The 19307-nt window shown below is 41.5% G+C and overlaps 1 protein-coding gene across 1 annotated transcript; it reads left to right on the plus strand.

The window, feature by feature from the left end:
• Positions 1 to 8391: 8391 nt before the first annotated feature.
• On the plus strand, positions 8392 to 19226 carry pla1a (phospholipase A1 member A). Its single transcript, XM_076262764.1, has 11 exons — positions 8392 to 8461; positions 9837 to 10053; positions 10607 to 10784; positions 10964 to 11072; positions 14886 to 14987; positions 15264 to 15356; positions 15643 to 15810; positions 16618 to 16707; positions 18324 to 18432; positions 18856 to 19011; positions 19127 to 19226. The coding sequence occupies exons 1-11, from the start codon at positions 8392 to 8394 to the stop codon at positions 19212 to 19214; spliced, it is 1380 nt and encodes a 459-aa protein (XP_076118879.1). The 3' UTR covers positions 19215 to 19226.
• Positions 19227 to 19307: the final 81 nt, after the last annotated feature.

Consider the following 19307-nt stretch of genomic DNA (forward strand, 5'->3'; position numbering starts at 1 on the left):
ACTTCACAAGCTCCACAACAGCCTCTGGTGCTGGTGGAAGTTTTGACAAAACAGAAGCCCATTGCCCATCAACAATTTGCCTCCATCCCAGTGATGGTGAGTCAAGAATCTTTGGAGCAGGCATTGTATCTTGTGCACAAACATTTGCTTGCCTGTGTGCTCTCAGAATTTACATTTTAACTTAATTTCACGAAACTCCCAAGAATTGGAGAAACATATAGGATGAAACTTCAAGCAGATCCATGACTCAAGGGCCTGACCCATCTGCCTGGGGTCAGTTACAGGACAGTAAGGTCTATATACAGAGAATAGAACATGGTATTTAGAGCCACCTGAGGTATATGTTACAAAGTGGTTAGATGGTTACTAGCCAATATGATGATGCATGAATCCTATTTAGTGTTAAGTTCAAATAGTCCAGTGTAGGAGATGAATTGTCCATAGGGCAAGTGGTGGGTCTCTAGGCTGCGCGGGCAGGAAACCGAGCATGGGGACAGCAATAGGCGATGGTAGGGCAATCATAGGGATGGGATTTCCCTAGTTCCCGAGTTCCACCGAAGGGCTTTAGCTGTTTGAAAACCATGTTTTGAGGAGCTGACACACAAATTTCTCACATCCAGCTAAAACGTCTGGAGATGGATGAGGACCTACTACAAGCCTACAAAATGTGTTAATGACATCATCATGACTTAATTGACTTGAAACAGAAACCTTTCCTTTCCCACGGCATAAACGGTAAATGGCGGGACAAACGGTTGTCTATCAATTTCCTGATAGGATACCCGATAGGTCCACCGACTCTATGCACGATGTGATTGGCCGGACCGAAGTTTGGTTTTTCCACCTCACAAGCCAACAGAGTTGCTAGACTACCCTGGCTGGAAATTACATTTGCTGCCGCTAGGGTACGTCAAGATTTCTAGGCTGAGATGTATCTTTTGTCGACGTTCTCCAGTGCCCATGATAATGAGACTGTCTTTGTTGATGTCTGGTACCCTGCGAAGGGCAAGCACCAAGACATCTGTGTGACATGTGTAGATATGTGGGGTTTTGCCCAAATGACTTACTGCTACTGCCACCTTTGTGTGTGTGAACTGTGACTGGCAGTTTACATAGTTCAACAGCTTTATGAGCAAGGTAGAGGACGAGGTTGGCTTTGGTTTCCTTCGATCCCAGGAAAGCTTTAAAGTCTTTGATTGGTGTAGTCTTGTATTTTGTATCCCTTATCATGTGCTTTTCCCATTGTATGGATCTGTCTCGTCCTGTCTTTCATGGAGTTTGTGATGGTATAGTTGTTAAAAAATAAGTAGCCTATATGTCATTGTAGCCTCGTGCCTTACTTTCAACATTTTCAAAGAAGCATTCTGCCAGATCTTAGCATTATGCTTAGCTTTTCCTGACAACCATCTCCTGCACAACAGCCATGCCATCTATTAAGATGCTATCCAATGTGTGTGTTAATTGCACTGAGCTACTCTCTGTAGATTGTTCAGATGATGCTGTTTCTGAAACCAGTCACAATTCATGGATGAAGGCAGACTTAGCTGTAGTGGGCAGCATTAGGCTTGCATATAATCAACAAATTCATATGTTCCCACAATTTCCTGCAAGTCCTGTTAACAGAATTATTGAAGACAAAAGAGCTCATTGTGGACTTCAGGAAGTCTAAAGCTAGCACACACCCCGATTCTCATCAATGGGACTGAAGTGGAGTGTATCACCAGCTTCAGATTTCTGGGTGTCCACATCTCTGAGGACCTCTCTTGGACCCTCAACTCCTCTACCCTGATCAAGAAGGCTTACCAGCGTCTCTTCTATCTGAGGAGGCTAAAGAAGGTCCATTGCCTCCTCAGATCCTGGTGAACTTCTACCCCTGCACCATCAAGCGTATCCTTACCAACTGTGTAACAGTTTGGTATGGCAACTGCTCTGCCCACGACCGAAAAGCATTGCAGAGGGTGGTGAAAACTGCCCAACGCATCACCGGTTCCTCACTCCCCTCCATTGAGGCCATCCAGGGCAAGTGATGCTTGCATAAGGCGCACAGCAGGTTCAGAGGAAGCTTTCCTGCAGCTGAACTTTAGCTCTGCATCCCGGTAACAACCAACCTACAAAGCCCCCACCCCCGCCCAATGCCTCCTTGCCTGTGCCTGTTGAGGTGTCCATGACCATAGCAACCTTGACAGGGACAACAAGGAGGCAGACACAAACCCCCCCCCCCCCCCCCCCCCCCCAATGTATGTTGTTTATACATTGTTCACATTACATTGCCATATTTATTCTGCTCTTATAAGGTAACTGCTAATATACACTGCACATATTTATATTACTCTAAACCTCTCTACCTTATATAAATCAACTGAATAATACTGTCTACACTGCACTAAATTTCTTGACCTGTCTATGCACCACCTGTTTATACTTTATATATCACATTGCACTTTTCTCCTTTTTTGCACTTCTGGTTAGACGCAAACCACATTTCATTGTCTTCATACTTGTACTCTGCAATGACAATGAAGTTGAATCTAATCTAATCTAATCTATTGTGGGGAGTGCAGAACATTACTTTAATTCAAATGATTATTAGGTTATGTGAAGGAAACTGTTAATCAGTCAATGTGTTTTTCCGGGTATGCCAATAAATAGCATAATGGTGGTTACACCCATCACTGGTTGATAATCATGACATTTCATGTCACCCATGGTCATATTTATTACCTAAGCCATTCAATTGTATTAGAAAATGTATGTATATAATGATAATACCTAACATATCCATTTATTTGCAATTTTTGGTGATATATCCGCCATCTTGGATTTTGGACCTGTGCAGTCCGGGGAAAAATTGGAAACAGGTAGTTTTGCAAACTATAGGGTCTGAAGAAGTGAAAAAACATAATTTGCAAAAATCTATATGAAATGTTCCAAACACCTTTTTTTGCTACATATCGCCCTGCACTATTTAGGCTACTTATTGATCCGGATAAAAGAGACAATAGCTTAGGGACCGTTCGTTATTTATAAACGGGGTCACCGGAGGAAAATAGGGGAGGGTCATGTCTTTTTATTCTTTGTTGAGGGGAGGGTCACCTAACTTTTTTTTTTTTTTGTCTAGGAGGGAGGGTCACCCATCTTTTGTATTAATGAAAACAGCAAAAAATCTAAGTGGCTTGTTTGATTGTTGATTTCTGTCACCATATAACGTTCTCTTTCGTTCCATAGCTCTGTCAACATTGAACAATGAAAATAAGGGAGATTTCCCGGGTTTCTCACGCAAAATACGGAAATTGTCAACATTCGTCCCCATTAACGTTGGAAGGGTTGGAGCAACAAAGTAGCCTACTTTATTCACGCCTAACAGCCTATATCCATTTGGTCAACTTTATGCAGCTCTAAAAAAGCTAAATTTAACTTTGGTTTACTTGTAGTTTACAGTGTAGCCTAACTTTAAACAGTGTGCATGCTTAACACAAAGTATAGGCTACTTGTGCTTCATTCATCCATCTTGCTCCTAACGTTTTGACAAGCATTTCTACCAATTGACCTTGTTCCTGCCCATCTCTAGCTTTGCTGTCTCCATCCTTTCTGTTTTTGTTGTTTGCAAAAAAATATATAGTAGGCTATTTATTGGTAACCAGCAACAAGTGCAATTTGTTAATCGCTGTCATTCTCTCTCCTGCCAACAAAAATGTGTTATGTTCCAAGTAGCAGTGCGTAATTCTGCTTCATAAAGTTGAACAAATAGGCCTACATTTGGTCATATAAATAGCCAGTTTATGGTCTACAGTGTAGTTGGTAAGTTATGGTAGGCCAACTTGGAGTGAATATACAGGGAGAATTCTTTGTCTAGCTGAGTAGCCTTGCAGGTGCGCACGTAGGCATAGCCTACGGCCGAACACCGCAAGCGCTAATGAATCGTGCTCTCACGACAACCACGTCGTTAACTTAAATAGGCCTAGGTTAACATCACTCTGAGTTTGCATTCAAGCAAGCAAAACGATGATTTGAATACATCTGTTTCACTGGAAGGGCAAGGGGTAACAACAGGACAACACAGAGACAGGCCAGAATGCAGGACTAATGTTATGAGAGTATTACAGTAATATGGGATATTCTACGGGAAAATATTAAAACGGCAAGACAGCGGGGAAACGTTAAAATGATAAACCCGGAAAAAGTTGGCATGTTAGGTATTTTTTGGTCCCTGTGATTATTTGTGAAATTGTGCAAACGGCCTTTTCAAGTCATTTGAGAAGGAAGGAGTGTAGCAAGCTCCCAAATTGACGCTCGTCTGAGAAATTGAGTTTTGGATAATGTTCAGCTTCGGCAGCTTTACAATGACTGAGGAAGCCTAGAGAGTCCATAGCAACAAGTTCATGTGTTGAATTTGTTATTACCCACTGTGCTTTGTTGAATGGTCTCAATGCTTTATTGTTTTATTTCATGTGAATACTTGAGGAGTAACTTTTCAAGTAGGCTAATGCAGTTGCAGGAAGTGTGCATTTAGTTTCCATGCTTATTGTGTTTCCACAACCATGTTAGTGAGTAAATCTACTGAAATGGCCACCATCTTGGTGAAGTGTGATGTGTAAGATCAGAAAGCAGAGGTTGGTTTTAGGGCGGTAGCTGTTGATGTGTTTTCATAGCGCGTAAGAGCTTGGGCGGAAGACATCGACAATTGGCCGGGGAGGGTCATGTCATTTTTGAAAATGCTGCTGGAGGGTCGTTGAATGCATGCAGGGGAGGGTCATGCAACTTTTGATCGAAGCACTCAAAATCCCTCCGGTGATCCCGTTTATAAATAACGAACGGTCCCTTACAAAGTGGTGTTTTTGTAACTTCAGTGTAGATGATTGTGATTCACATTGCAACTTCAGCAATGTAAGGTAGGCCTACCTTCCTTACCTTCGAAAAATAGTTACGTACAGCTGAAGCCCAGTCTACAATATGCCTCAGTGAGAATTCTAAACTTTCTCTGTGTTCAGTCTTCGATCCTGATTGGCTGCATTCGTGCTAACAAACAAATCAGACGGTGTAGTGGGCGGGACAATGCTCTCGACCACAGAGTAGCAAATGCAGGGAGTGAGAGACGTTTTACAGACAAAGTAGTGCGTTTCATTCTTTATCCATTTCAGTAGGCCTATCGGCTTATCGGTGGAAAAAATGACCGATACCAATTATTATAAAAATGCTAAATATCGCCCCTAATAATCGGCCCGGCCGATAATTGGTCGATCCCTAATGGTATGGTATTCTCTCCGATATAATAAATACAACACATTGGGTTTGGCAAGAAATTTGGCAATACTACTTTCACACAAGTGATGGCACGCCTTGGAGACAGAAGATTGTCCGTTTTGCTTTTAAGGATTTCATCTGCAATGAAAAAAAATGGAACGACATGTAGGCTATGCTTACTTTAGTGCTGGACTTGGACTCGACTCGATCAATAGGGACTCGACTCGGACTCGACGTGGATCAATAGTGACTCGACTCGGACTTGACTCGGATGAGTACTGGACTCGACTCGGACTTGACTTGGAATTTTTTTTTAATGACTTGGACTTGACTCGGACTTGAACACTGAGGACTCGAACCTGGACTCGGACTCGAGGCATAGTGACTTGACTACAACACTGCGGTCCACTCGTCGTCCCCACAAATCAAGCTTGGCTTTAAATGCAGCGACTTTATCTGCCAGTTTAAAGACAGTCGTCATTCTCCCCTGGAGTGACAGGTTGAGGTCATTAAGCAACCCGAATATGTCACACAGGTAAGCGAGTTTTGACACCCAGTCCTCATCACTAAAATGTGCAGCTAACGGTGACTTTTTTTCTGTAAGAAATCTCTGCAGCGGCTCTCGCAACTCGCAACACTCTGGCCAGTGACCTGCTAAAGATGCTTGTTTTTTGTTGCTCATTCTAGCAGTTTAGCTAACTTCGTGTGACACTACCATTCGCCAAGAACTGATCAAGTGAAGTGAGCTGACCTGAGGCTGCACAGCGCTGAAGGCAATATGTGTTGAAGTGTTGAAGGCGGGACAGACAGACTTAAGAAAATAGACCTTGCAATATGCAAACATGTGTGCAATCAAAGAACTGCATATAGACATATGCCATGTAAAACGTGACATTATTGCAAATTAAATTTAGTTTAGTTTGCATGCATTTTTTTAAAACTCATGTCGTAGGCTACGGCCCGGTTAGGAATGTCCTGCGGGCCGGTGGTTGGGGACCGCTGCCATATAGGATAACTATTCTGCATTGGTTTGGAGTCACTAGGTCATATGGCTTGGGAGGTATTGAAAAAAAGGAGTCTGTTTCTTATATGAAATAATGTATTTTCTATAAAAAATTCATATAAAATACAGTGTGCATACAGTGACTATAAAAATAGGTGTGTCTGATGAGTCCCATATAGGATAACTATTCTGCATTGGTTTGGAGTCACTAGGTCACATGATGTCAAAGCTATTGACAAAAAAGACTATGAAGGTAATTCAGAAGGTACTTTATAGACGGTCCCTAAGTAGGTCGGCTGGGAGCAAGTAGACAGGTCATCTGTTTGTACATTGTCTGCAAACACGGGGTGAAACGGCTGTATTAAAAATTGAATATCTGTCGAATATCCGAATATCAAATATCAAACTAACTTCACCTCGGTGAATTCCATCCTCAGCTGGCACCTCTTTATCCCTCGCCTTATTGAAGTGATTGTGCCCTCTTTTGGGGTGATTATATTTATTCTGTTTTTCTTATTTGGTAGCAAGCATAGTAGCCTATCTGCAGTGTATGCACATTGACATAACGTTATGTATATTGTATGTGGAAATATTTAAGAACACTGGTTATGTAACAACTCCTCCTCTACTTCAACTAAAGTATTTATAAATATTTATATATTTCTGCTACAAACAAATCAGACATTAAAGTGCATTATTTTTGTACACTGGCTACTCCCTCATTCATTCAATGGAATACCTGATAGTGGGGAACACTGGGTTTCCATATTGATCTATTTTAACTTTGGCCCCTAGTACTAGTGTGGTTTAGGTTACAAATGTAGGCCTATAGGCTAGGCTAAAGTGACTATTATTTTATCATTTCATGTACCAGAATGAAACAGGCAAAGTTCGAGGCATTCTTTGAGGGGGGGGGGGGGGCTGCTGCTATGGGAAAAAGAGGCAATGAAGGACAAGACAATGCAGGTTTTCATCTTGAAAAGAGTTTATTTTTTATTTTTTTTATTTTTTTTAAATGAGGTCACACAATCCTGACAGGGTGGGTTGTCTATTTTGTCAAACAAAAGTGGATGACATTTTGGTTGTCAATCATAGAATTGTACACAGTTCCATAAACAATCAATAACAATATCTTCTATGTATATTATTTATGTTCGGGGTGTGGTTTTGATCTTGAAAGGTTTTTTTTAAAAATACAGCTCAGCCCAGTGCCAACCCAAAAATATGGTTCGCACAACGCCCCTGCCAGACCTGTACTAAAGTACTGTTTGATTTTGTTTTGCCTTTGTGAAACATTACAGCCGTTCGTTTCAGAGGTACTTTCCTGTTCTGTGCAAGGTAGCTTTGCAGTAGCCTCACCTCAGATATCTGACACGTCTGCATCCTTTTGTTTTCAAATTTGCCAAGAGCCATTACAGTCCTTTTTGCGAGTTTTGGATCACATAATCTCCTCTTAACCCAATTACACAAATAATCCTTTTTTCACAAACACACACACACACACACACACAAATACATCTCTAATCATATGTCGTGCCCAATGGCTGCACCCATGATGCAGTTCCCGTACATTGGCCTATGGGACAGCTGTTCTAAGGGTCACTGGGACAAGAGTGGTGCTGGGACAAAAGTCCAGCTGCTGAGAACAAACAAACAGAGTCTTTCAGAGCCAGTGAGGGCACAAACAGCCAGCTGCAACAAGGAAAATGGCACTTGCCTGTTTGTTGTCGTTTCCTGGCCAGCACAGGGCCTGTCGCTAGAGAATGGGATGGATGTGTGACTGTCTGACTTTTTTTTTTCACTAGAGGAAAGAAACATGTTTTGTTAGATGTTTTGAGTGAGATCTGTGGACCATACCTTCATGTGGATGTTGCGTTCACTTGAACTGCCAGGGATTGTGTACTTTTTCTACTGTTTCTACTGACTGCAAAATCCGACGCTAAGGAGATTTATTTAGAGTGTTTCAGACATTTTTTCTTGTTTTCTAAGAAGAGGAAAGGAGGTGACATTTGCTGAAAAGGAAGTGGATAACTTCTGGACTTACATTTTTATGGGGAAAGTAATGCCTCTAAAAAAAGTATTTGTTAATTCAACATTTCTGTTATTCAGTCTGAGGTCTTTCAATCACTTTTAATTTGACTCAGAGAATGGCCTGGGAACACAACACCGCAACAGCTTTTCTTGGCTTCCTGTTGGTCTGCGTCTTCTCTGTGAAGGGTAAGTACAGACAGAAAGCAACACCTGACTGCCAGACAGACTTCTCTTAACTACAAAAGCTGTCAAAATATTTCAGATAAGATGACCCCATTTAGGAAGACTCCTACAGTTGTTACTATAAAATGTGTTCGTGTGGGCAACAACTCGTGGTAAGGTGTTAGTCGCCAGTCCCAAGTAAAACAGTCGGACGGGCATGTCTGGCAGACAGGAAAAGAGTTGAGGTTAATGATAAATTCTTAGTTGGCCCATGCTAATAGATCAGGCTTCTTGTCTGGGAGGTGAACTACCCACAGAACTACCCGCATGTCTTTTCATTTTTTACAACTTAAAACATGTTCAGAGGGGATCATAAAAGAGAAAAGTTGGATCTAACACTTTTAAGTTGGCGTGGCATACTACTGCAAGAAAAAAGAAAAATGGGTTTACATGTCATGCTGTCCGTCCAAAAGAGTAGTGAAATTGGCATTTTTATGGACAAATCGCTATTTAGGTCAACTTTACAGCTGAATATAGGGAACTGCCCAAGGGACCTCACCAAACACCCTCCCTATTCTTATTGAGTATCCCCAAGGCTACAAGAAACAGCACATACAGTAGACCTATTTTTAAAAAGTAAAGTTTTTTCAACCGACAAAACCAGGTTCACCAAGATTCTGGCCTTTGGATCCCGGACTATGATAAGCAGAGCTTACTGTCATGGTTATAGGTAGTATTATTTAACTGAGTGATGAAATTTATGACAGATTAAATGACAGATTTTTCTTAAGTATTTAAAATACTCTAAATTACAATCCTTCAAAGTATTTTGTTACAGACTACATTTGTTTTTTCCCAATCCTGCAAAATACAAATTAAAACATATGCTAAAGTAATTAAATACATATTTGAAATACATCTAATTAAAATACTGCCCATGTCTGCACAAAAGTGGAGTACATGTGAGGAAGGGGGGGCTAAGACTGACCTGTGTCTTTCCCTCATCATTAGTCCACAGCAGCACACTGCATCTATAGAAGTTGTAAACAAGGGCACTTCCCTACTGTACTGTTTATTTACTTTATAAAAGAAACCGCTAAGAGGCATTACCGTGGCAGTGAAAATGGTCATTTATTTCTTCTCAGAGTGGAAAACAAAGTGGTATTTGTTTAAGATTTAGGCCTAATCAGTGCCTACTCTGCTAGCACTGCGCTAATCTGGTCTTGACCAAAATAACTTTACTGTAGGTCTACTTATAAAAGGTTTTGTTGTCTCATCAAAGCAAATGAAAATGAAGCATTATATGATGATGATGAATCAAAAATAATTATGCTGCACATGAAGAACTGGACAACTTTATCAGGCTTCCGTTGTTGATATATGTCCTCCCATCCAACAGGTGGCACTGAAGCACCCAAACCTGAATGTGATGACCTACACAACACCACCTGGCTGGAGTACAGGCAGGGGGCCAAGCTGCAGGTGCAGTACCTGCTGCTCACACGCCACAACACCAACTGTGCCAACCTGTTTACGCTCGACTCACTGAATGAAACACACTCCACCACGGCCTTCAACACCTCCCTCCCCACCAAAGTCATCATCCATGGGTTCAGGTGAGACAGGGCAGGGAGCTGTGTGTGTGTGTGTGTGTGTGTGTATGTGTGCGTGCAGGGTGTTTGAGAATAGTTTGGCCCACAGACTGTGAGGGGGATGCAGGTCTTGTGAACCTGACGAAGCATAGGCGAAACGTGTTGTTCACTAAAAATAAAAATAAACCAGCAAAGAAATCCCACCAGTGTGCGGTGATACTTCATTTTCCTTTTTATCTATTGACGACTGCACCTCACCAGCACCTGGAAGGCTGTGCACAGGAACTTTATCCTTTTGGGGATGCAGGTCTTGTTTGTGTTCTATGTCTCCTCTTTCAGGTTACTTTTGAGTTCTTTGTGTCCAAGTTAACCTCTGTCAATCTCTCCATTTTTTTTTTCACTGTCTGCTCCTTCTCTCTGTTTTTCTCTCCCTTCTTCTTTCTATTCCTCTCCCCCCTCTCCTTTCTTCCGGTCTTTTCTCTCTCTCTCTCTCTCTCTCTCTCTCTCTCTCTCTCTCTCTCTCTCTCTCTCTCTCCCCCCCTCTCTCTCTCTCTCTCTCTCTCTCTCTCTCTCTCAGGGCCCTGGGCAGTAAGCCGTCCTGGGTGAGTGCTCTGGCACAGGCCTTGCTCAGGGTCGAGGATGCGAATGTTCTGGTGGTGGACTGGATCTACAGCGCCTCCTTCGCCTACAACCGGGTCGTGGAGCATTACAAGGAGATTGCCATAGAGATCTCAGTTATGATCAACCATCTCAGAGTAAGACCATATTACCCCCTCTGATAATAAACAAATGGAAAATAATAGAATTCAACATACATTATATTATTCAAAGCGTATCTGCAGTATACCTGCTATAGTTGTGCTGATTGTTGTTCTGCCTGTTTGTTGTTTGTTTAACATGTTTGTTGTTTTGTGTGTTTGTCCTACTCTCTCAGAACCATGGGAGCACGCTAGAGTCCTTCCACTTCATCGGCGTCAGCCTTGGAGCTCATGTGGCAGGATTTGTAGGAACACTATTTGAAGGAAAACTGGGGAGAATTACAGGTACCCACAAAATATACACTATCTGTATTTATTATATAGGGATTGTCAAAGTCCCCCCCCCCCCCCCGTCATCTACTTCCTGAATTTTTGGTCAACGATACCCGGGACACCGAACCACCGGGGCACATGAAATTTGGTGGGTATGTAGCCCCACTAGACTTTTACGGAAAAATTTCGTTTAGTTCCCGGGGTCCGCTCCCCCCCCGTGCTGGGCCCCCCGAACCGCAAAAAAAGCAGTTTTTCCTAAATAACTACCTGAACCGTGGCACCGAGGATGAAGAATATTTTATGGTATGTTGGTCTCAAGGGCCCACATCAATCTGGCCCATAATCACTCATTTGTGATTTGCACCCCCCCCCCCCCCCCGGTAAAAAATGAAAATGCAATATTATTCTGCTTTAATCGCCCCTATCTTCAGTTAAGATGTTCAGAACTGCACCAAATTTTATGTGTATGATTGACCTGGCATTCTCTGGGGGTATGCCAAGTTTCGTAGAATTTCATCCATGGGGGGGTCTTAAAAAAATGTGATTATGTGTACATTTAGTGACTGTACACTCATTGGCCTGTAGATGGCGGTGCACACATATACACATGCACACACACACAGGCACCCACATACTATCGGTATTAGAACGACCGATACATAATTACAAATTCAGTAGGATTAAAAGAAAGCCAAAATAAATATTCATCATCATCATCATGGCTGCATTTCCAGTATTGGCGATAAGTAGTCCTTTGTCCACTAGATGGCGCATCGTTGCAGTGAGACGTAATTTTGTTGGAAGTTAAACGTGGGTTGGAATAACAATGGACGCTTCCTACAAGGACTATAGTTTACCGCAGAGAACGTCTAATAAGGATAGGATGATGTTCACATGAAATGTATTTCCCATTTCTTCTTGAAGCCGAAATAAATCTGAGGATGTTTATCGGACATGCTTGGTTTTTACTGCAGGTACGTTCATCTTATAATATCAATAAGGACCTAGGTAATGTTACCGTTAGCATTGGTTGAGTGATGGAGCCCAATTTGATTGATTGCATTTGTAGAAAACTATAAATGCGGTTATACCAAGCAAATTGATAGCAGCACTGTAATTGTATCTTTCGACTGTCATTTGTTGCACGTGCTACAAAAATCATTCTGTGCAATGGAAGATTTACCAACGTTACACCGGTCTGATACAGTTTTGCCTATACATGCATGAGACTGAGACGCCTGTTTATTTTGTTTTAAGTGCGTGCAGGGTGTGAGAGGGGAATCGATGTGCTTTGATTCCAGCTTGGTAGTTGTAGTCTGTGAAATTAAAAAGCACGTGTGTGTGAAGTATCCAAACAATGACACCTTCATTTCATTATGGCTGCTTTAGCAACACACCTTAAGCTACTGTGTAGTGGTTCCCATTTAGAAGTGGCTACTTCATTCGCGCTTTCCTTGACTCATGGAGCTGCGTGAATTTTATTACAACTTTTCGCCACAATATGGTAGTTTGTCCGCTTGATACTGTAAGGCGTAAGCCATTGGTTTCCAAAGGAGATTTTATTTGTGTCGCCAGCATAGCCTATATTGACAATTTATGTTGTAAATAGGCCTACCTTATAAACCTACCTGTAGCTTAGGGAAGCTAACAGCCTTCTATTAGGATCTAGTTGGTTAGTTACAGTTTTGTCATAACTCCCTGATGCATTTTTGCATTTAGAATAGCCAGAGCGTGAACAATATCGGGTGCCTATGGACTAGGCTTGGTGAACCTGGTGAAAATTTTTTGATTTCTTAAAAGATTGAGCTTGGTCTGGTGAAAGCCAGACTAGCCATGGACCTCAGTTACACAATGCAAGGGAAGGGAACACGAATCAGCCTATATTTGCACGAACAATAACGGACAACAGCTCTTCAACTTTGGCCCGTTAAAATGTGTATGAACAGTCTAGCGACGCATTTCATCAAGGCCCATTTGGACATGTCAGTTATTTGCACCACTAGATGTAAAACAGCATTTCGTTTCAGACTACTGTTACTTAATTTGTGCATTAACAATAACGTTTCAGACTACTGTTACTTAATTTGTGCATTGACAATAAAGTATTACATGAACTAAAGATGACTAAAATCTTATGTAGAAGAAGAAACATTCACAAAAAAATCCATCCATCCAAAAATGACCTTTGTTTTTGATAGCTGTTGAAAACGGCATGGAACTGACAGAGATGTTTTTGTTTATAAATAAATAAATAAATAAATAAATAAATAACATTATGTTGATACCTTTTGCTTTTCCCAAATACAATGTAGCCTACAGGTGTAAGTGACCTTTCATCAATCCAGTTGCAATGGATGAACTGTGATGAACTGCCCTACTTGTGATTGTTTAGAGATTTTAAAGGTTTTATAACAATGCTACATCTTCTTTGGCTATTCTACAATCTATTCACCTTTTCAGCACCAGTAGGCTACTTTCTGTGCAGCCGCACACACACACTCAGGCATGCCAAACAAGCATACACAAAAGTTTCAAGAGTGGGGGATGGAGTAAAATATGGAGACAAATTGAAGTGTGATTTATTTTCGCGGAACGGATGTACAGGACTGAGCGGCGGTCATATTTTGTACCGCTATGCGGTACATCTAGTTAATTTACTGTATGCCCAGGATCTTATTTTATTGGTGTGATGTTGTCTTCTGAGGTTTTGACTCTCATCTCTCATTGCAAATGGCATACACTATAGGCAAATCCATCACTGTTCAAATGCAGTGTACTGAGTTAATCCACAAATTTGCATTTACTATGGTATCCCTCTGATATCCTCGCTTATATTGTATAATTTACTTTGCACAATGAAAATTAAATGTTTTACAATAATTCACATTACCTTGATATATCAATCCAGATTTTGACACTATCAGCACTTTATGGGGATTGATGTCCTGACCTTGCTAATCGCTAACGATGTGCGTAAGAGGCCGTGCTGAAATTAAGATTTATTTTTGGTATAAATCACCCATCACTTATCGACCTCCAACTATGACACATTAGCCTTGTGACAGACTGGCTGTGTGCCTCTGTGGCCATGCCAAGCTGCCCACCCATTACCATTGACTGAGTGGAGACCTTTGGCTTTCACTGGTCCGAACAGGCCGCTGAGTGTCTGGAACAAGGACAAACACTCATCCAGACAATGAGGGTCACTACAGATCAAAAGACTCACACGCACGCATGCACATGCACACACACACACACACACAGGCCCTCTTCTCTTCAGCTCTGTGTATGAGTTTGTTTATGTGTGTGTGTGGGTGTGTGTCTGTGTGTTGCTATGTATGCTGGGGGGGGTGTTTGAGTGGGTAGGTGTGTTTGGATGAGTAAGCGTTTGTGTGTGTGTGTGTGTGTGAATGTGTTTTGAGTGTGTGTGTGTGAATGAGGCTTTCGAAAAGAGAGCAAACAACAGCTGTATATTGACAAGTTGGAGAAGGGGTACAGGCTGCGGAGAGTACAAGGAGGCGAGACGTACCAAAACAACCATCTTGCTTCTTCCCCCGTCCCCACTATCCTCACCACACAGAAGTAGCTCAGATGCCTTGCCAAGTTATTGTTCCCGTATAAAAAACGCCAGCACTGAATAGAACAGAGACATTTTGTGACCTAAAAGATCATAAAAAAAAGCCCTCCTGTAGAAACGCTACATTTATTGTACGTATAAATATGCTGCTGTATGTACTAACATGTGGCGTGTTTCTACAGAGCGGTACAAGCCAATAAGACATACCTGTTCACTTAAGTGCCCTGTTCCTGCTGCTTCTCTGATAGGTCTGGACCCAGCTGGGCCTCTATTTAAAGGGAAGGACATGTACGACCGCCTGGACCCCTCTGATGCCCTGTTTGTTGAAGCCATCCACACAGACTCGGACTGTAAGAAAAACTAGCCAGTGTCATCCACATCTTAACTGCATCGACCATGTCTAAATGCTAAAGTTTGTTGTAAATTTTAACATATGCCACTGCTTCATTAGTTCCAGTTCATTGCCTTGCTTTGACTAATATTATCTTTAGTCAGTCATTAATTATGTTGTTTGATAACTACTGACACGTATAATGAGTTTGAAGCTTGTATATTAACGTAATAACAACTATTAACACCATTCATAAATAACGACCTATTGAAATGAAATTGCACCCACGCGGTAGATTTTGGCATCTCCATCCCTGTTGGGCATGTTGACTTCTTCCTAAATGGAGGTATGGACCAGACAGGATGTGCTCGCTCAAGGTTCGCATCAAGTAAGTTCTATACACATTGTTTACTGTTTCACTGTATAGCTATGTAAGTGTAGACTAGTGCAGTTTGTAGTGTGGCACTCTGTGCCTAAATTCTCAGGAAGGAGTTTTTAATCGTTTGAACTGAATAGGAATCCAACTTCCTGACTTCTGGCATTGTTATTCTTTTTTTACAGTGGAAGTCTCGAATTCATTCGTGGTATAAATGATAACTCAACTGATACTTAGTTCTTACTTTCTGTCTGCCTGAGAAAAACATGTACGTTGTCAGTTCTTATTTATTTCCCAGTGTATGGCTATGTGATCTGTGACCACATGAGGGCGCTGCATGTCTACGTCAGCGCACTGAATGGTACATGCACCCTCATGGGCTTCCCCTGCTCCAACTATGACAACTTCTTAGCGGGAAACTGCTGTGATTGCCAGACCACTTTTGACGGGACCTGTCCACAAATTGGTAATGAAATTCTCTCAGGCCTAAGGCCTAATCCGTCAGGATTGTTCACTTGAACACAATATATATTTGTTAGGTGTTGATGTATGGTAGAGATCTGTAAGCTTTGTGAAAATAGGCTGGGCTGTAAAACAAGTAGGTCAGTATGGACATTATAAATTATGGACACAACTTTCCAGATTAGGCCCCTCACCACACACCCATCAACACCACCAGTAAACCCCAGGCCTTAGGAGGGGGGCATCTGGATACGTTTACGTATTAGTCTAATAATTAATGTCCATTATTTTGCAGAAGTAGTCTAATGCATAATAGTAGAAATCAAATTTCTTATAGCAGAGCACAGTCTAGAGAATTGGACAGTCAGGACAACCTATTGTAGACCCCATATCCAAATTACACAGGAGTGATGCTAATCAGGGTATTAAGCACAATTTAACATCCTCTCCTCCAGTATTGTCTTTCAGTCATCACATACATAATACATACTCTTACTGTGATAAAGTAACTTAGCAAAACCTCACTTCAGACTCTACTCAAGGTCCTTTTTCCATTCCTCACATGTCTAAGACTGGTCAACAAGAATGTGGACCAGAGTCAGTTAGTCTGGCCTGCTAGCTGCTTATCTGTGAGGGTGGAGATAGTGTCAAACTGATAGGGTTTCTCAGCCTAATGCACCCCAAATGCCTTTGATCTCTGTGCGCATTGTGTGTATTTGTCTGTGCACATATGTATGTGTTTATGTGCACATACGTGAGTAGGCTATGTTTAGATGCATGTGTGCGTGTGTGTGCGGGCTTCACTCTGCAGGCTTGCTGAAGAACAGTGGACTGACCGTACACCCTCTCCCCAATCAGCAGAAGGTCTATCTCCTGACCACCTCCACTCCTCCATTCTGTGGTGTGTACCTGTGTGTGTGTGTTTTCTCACAGTAACGTCTGAGTAACATTAATCCCCCAATACCACCTCTTGCCACATCACTTGTCACAGTGATTGGTAGTACAATCCCTAGTTGGTAAATTAGGTAGTTCTTTAGGGCATCTGCTAAGGTGGGGAACCTAGTATTGCTAATAGGGTTGCCAACTTTCTGATATGAAAATAACGAACGGGGGGGGGGTTTGGTAATACACTTCAGTACACCGGCATCCACTTCAGTTAGTGGGGGGGAGGTTTGAAATGATGTATGTATTATTGTACTAAATAGTGCATCATTTTACAAAATTGTGAGCCATTATTTACTAAAATGCGCACATAATATACTACATTCTGTGCACGATCTAGTAAAATGAGATCATAATTGAGTAAAACGAGTGCACAATTTGGTCAAATGAGCACACATTCTCACAATATATTTAAAAAAAAATCTTGCAATGACTCCTCCAGGGCTCCATATTGAATTAATGTAGCCTACTAGCCTACTCATTTTCTATCTGGTGCAAAACAAGAATCATTTCGATGCAAAAAACACTTAATAAAGAAATAACTGTTTGTAGCCTATACTCAAACCAAACAACTCTGAAAACTGAACTGGCAGATATGCTGTCATAGAAAAAAATATATTTCATAACATCACAAGCAGCTCCAGAAGGTCTGAATTTGGTGAAGCCTCAATTTATGTCTGGCTTTTTTCTGTCTCTGCAGCAAGTAGGCTAGCACTAGTGTTGCTAATATACAGTAGCACTAGTATTGCTAATATACAGTAGCACCAGTGTTGCTAATATACAGTAGCACTAGTATTGCTAATATACACAGTAGCAGTATACAGTAGCACTAGTGTTGCTAATATACAGTAGCACTAGTATTGCTAATATACACAGTAGCAGTATACAGTAGCAATAGTGTTGCTAATACAGTAGCACTAGTGTTGCTAATATACAGTAGCACTAGTATTGCTAATATATAGTAGCAGTATACAGTAGCAATAGTGTTGCTAATACAGTAGCACTAGTGTTGCTAATATACAGTAGCACTAGTATTGCTAATATACAGTAGAAGTATACAGTAGCAATAGTGTTACTAATACAGTAGCACTAAGTGTTGCTAATATACAGTAGCACTAGTATTGCTTATATATAGTAGCAGTATACAGTAGCAATAGTGTTGCTAATACAGTAGCACTAGTGTTGCTAATATACAGTAGCACTAGTATTGCTAATATACAGTAGAAGTATACAGTAGCAATAGTGTTGCTAATACAGTAGCACTAAGTGTTGCTAATATACAGTAGCACTAGTATTGCTAATATACAGTAGAAGTATACAGTAGCAATAGTGTTACTAATACAGTAGCACCTGATATTTTTATCATCTCTAAACTAAGATATTCTTTTTTTTGTTCAAGAAATGTTTTCATGTTTTCAACTTCCAACCAGAAAAATAATGAAATGTGCATCCTGTTCCACTTTACCACTATATTTCCGCGTTTTGCTGATGCAGATTTATAGATTTAACTAGGGAAATTGTGAGGGAAGGTTTTGTTTGACCTGACTCCCACCTGATCCCCTTGTTGCCTCGTAGTCCATCACATCCTGGTGGAGGTGCAGGTGTCTCCGCTGGACAAAAGTGCTGAGCTGGAGGTGTCCCTGAGAACCATCGGAGGACTTGAGACAACAAACTCTTTCAAGCTGTGAGTTTGGGGTCACTATCATCATCATCATATAAGACTCTACAGGCAGGCTACAACAGCCACGTAACTGAAGTGTTCCATTCACAGAGTGTAGAAATAGTTATAGAAGACTGGTCTAATTTTCTTCAAATTATACACACAGCTATCACGTATGGGATAGCCAGTTCCATTGATTATAGAGAAACCTTGTTGCAGCAGACGCTCTGCGAACGGAATGCTTCAGTTACGTGGCTGGTGTAGCCTGCCTGTCTGCCGGCAAATCTAAGGGTATATAGTAAATAAGTGTAAATTCACTGAAGTGCAGCCTCTGTAAAATTAAATATTTCCAAAAGTTCCTGAATTGCTTAGATATACCGTGTGTGTGTGTTTGTGTGTGTTTTTGTGTGTTGTTGCATGACTGTCTGCACTGGGGATGTGTTTCAGCCACACTAAGGAGAATGTGTACAGGCGTGTGTTTGGCCACCCGGAGGTCCTGTGCAGGGTGGACTCCATCAGGCTGAAGAGCACAGGCGTACGTGTCTTCAGACAGGGGGACATGCACGTGGTGTCTGTGTGCATCTCCGAGTTCCCCTTCAAAAGGTGGGTAGTACATAGTGAAGCTTACAATATATATATACACACACACACACACACACACACACTACATACACTAACTCATACTGATCGATCACTTGTCTTGTCCTGTTTCTTCTAGGGACAGAAAGCCACTGTGTGTAACGAACATCAACTTGAACAGAGGGGTCTTATGGACACATGAGTTTGTACAGTTGTGTGAGAGTTAGTGAGACAGCCACCTCACACAGCTGTGTTAGAAACACACAATGACAGACACACATAGACACACACATTATTCATAAGAATATATACACACACAG

The sequence above is a fragment of the Alosa pseudoharengus genome, unplaced genomic scaffold (assembly GCF_046254945.1).
Source record: "Alosa pseudoharengus isolate Yale_2024_CS ecotype anadromous, Long Island Sound unplaced genomic scaffold, YU_APseudo_1.1 YU_APseudo_1.1_scf_3, whole genome shotgun sequence".
Taxonomy (NCBI): Eukaryota; Metazoa; Chordata; class Actinopteri; order Clupeiformes; family Clupeidae; genus Alosa; species Alosa pseudoharengus.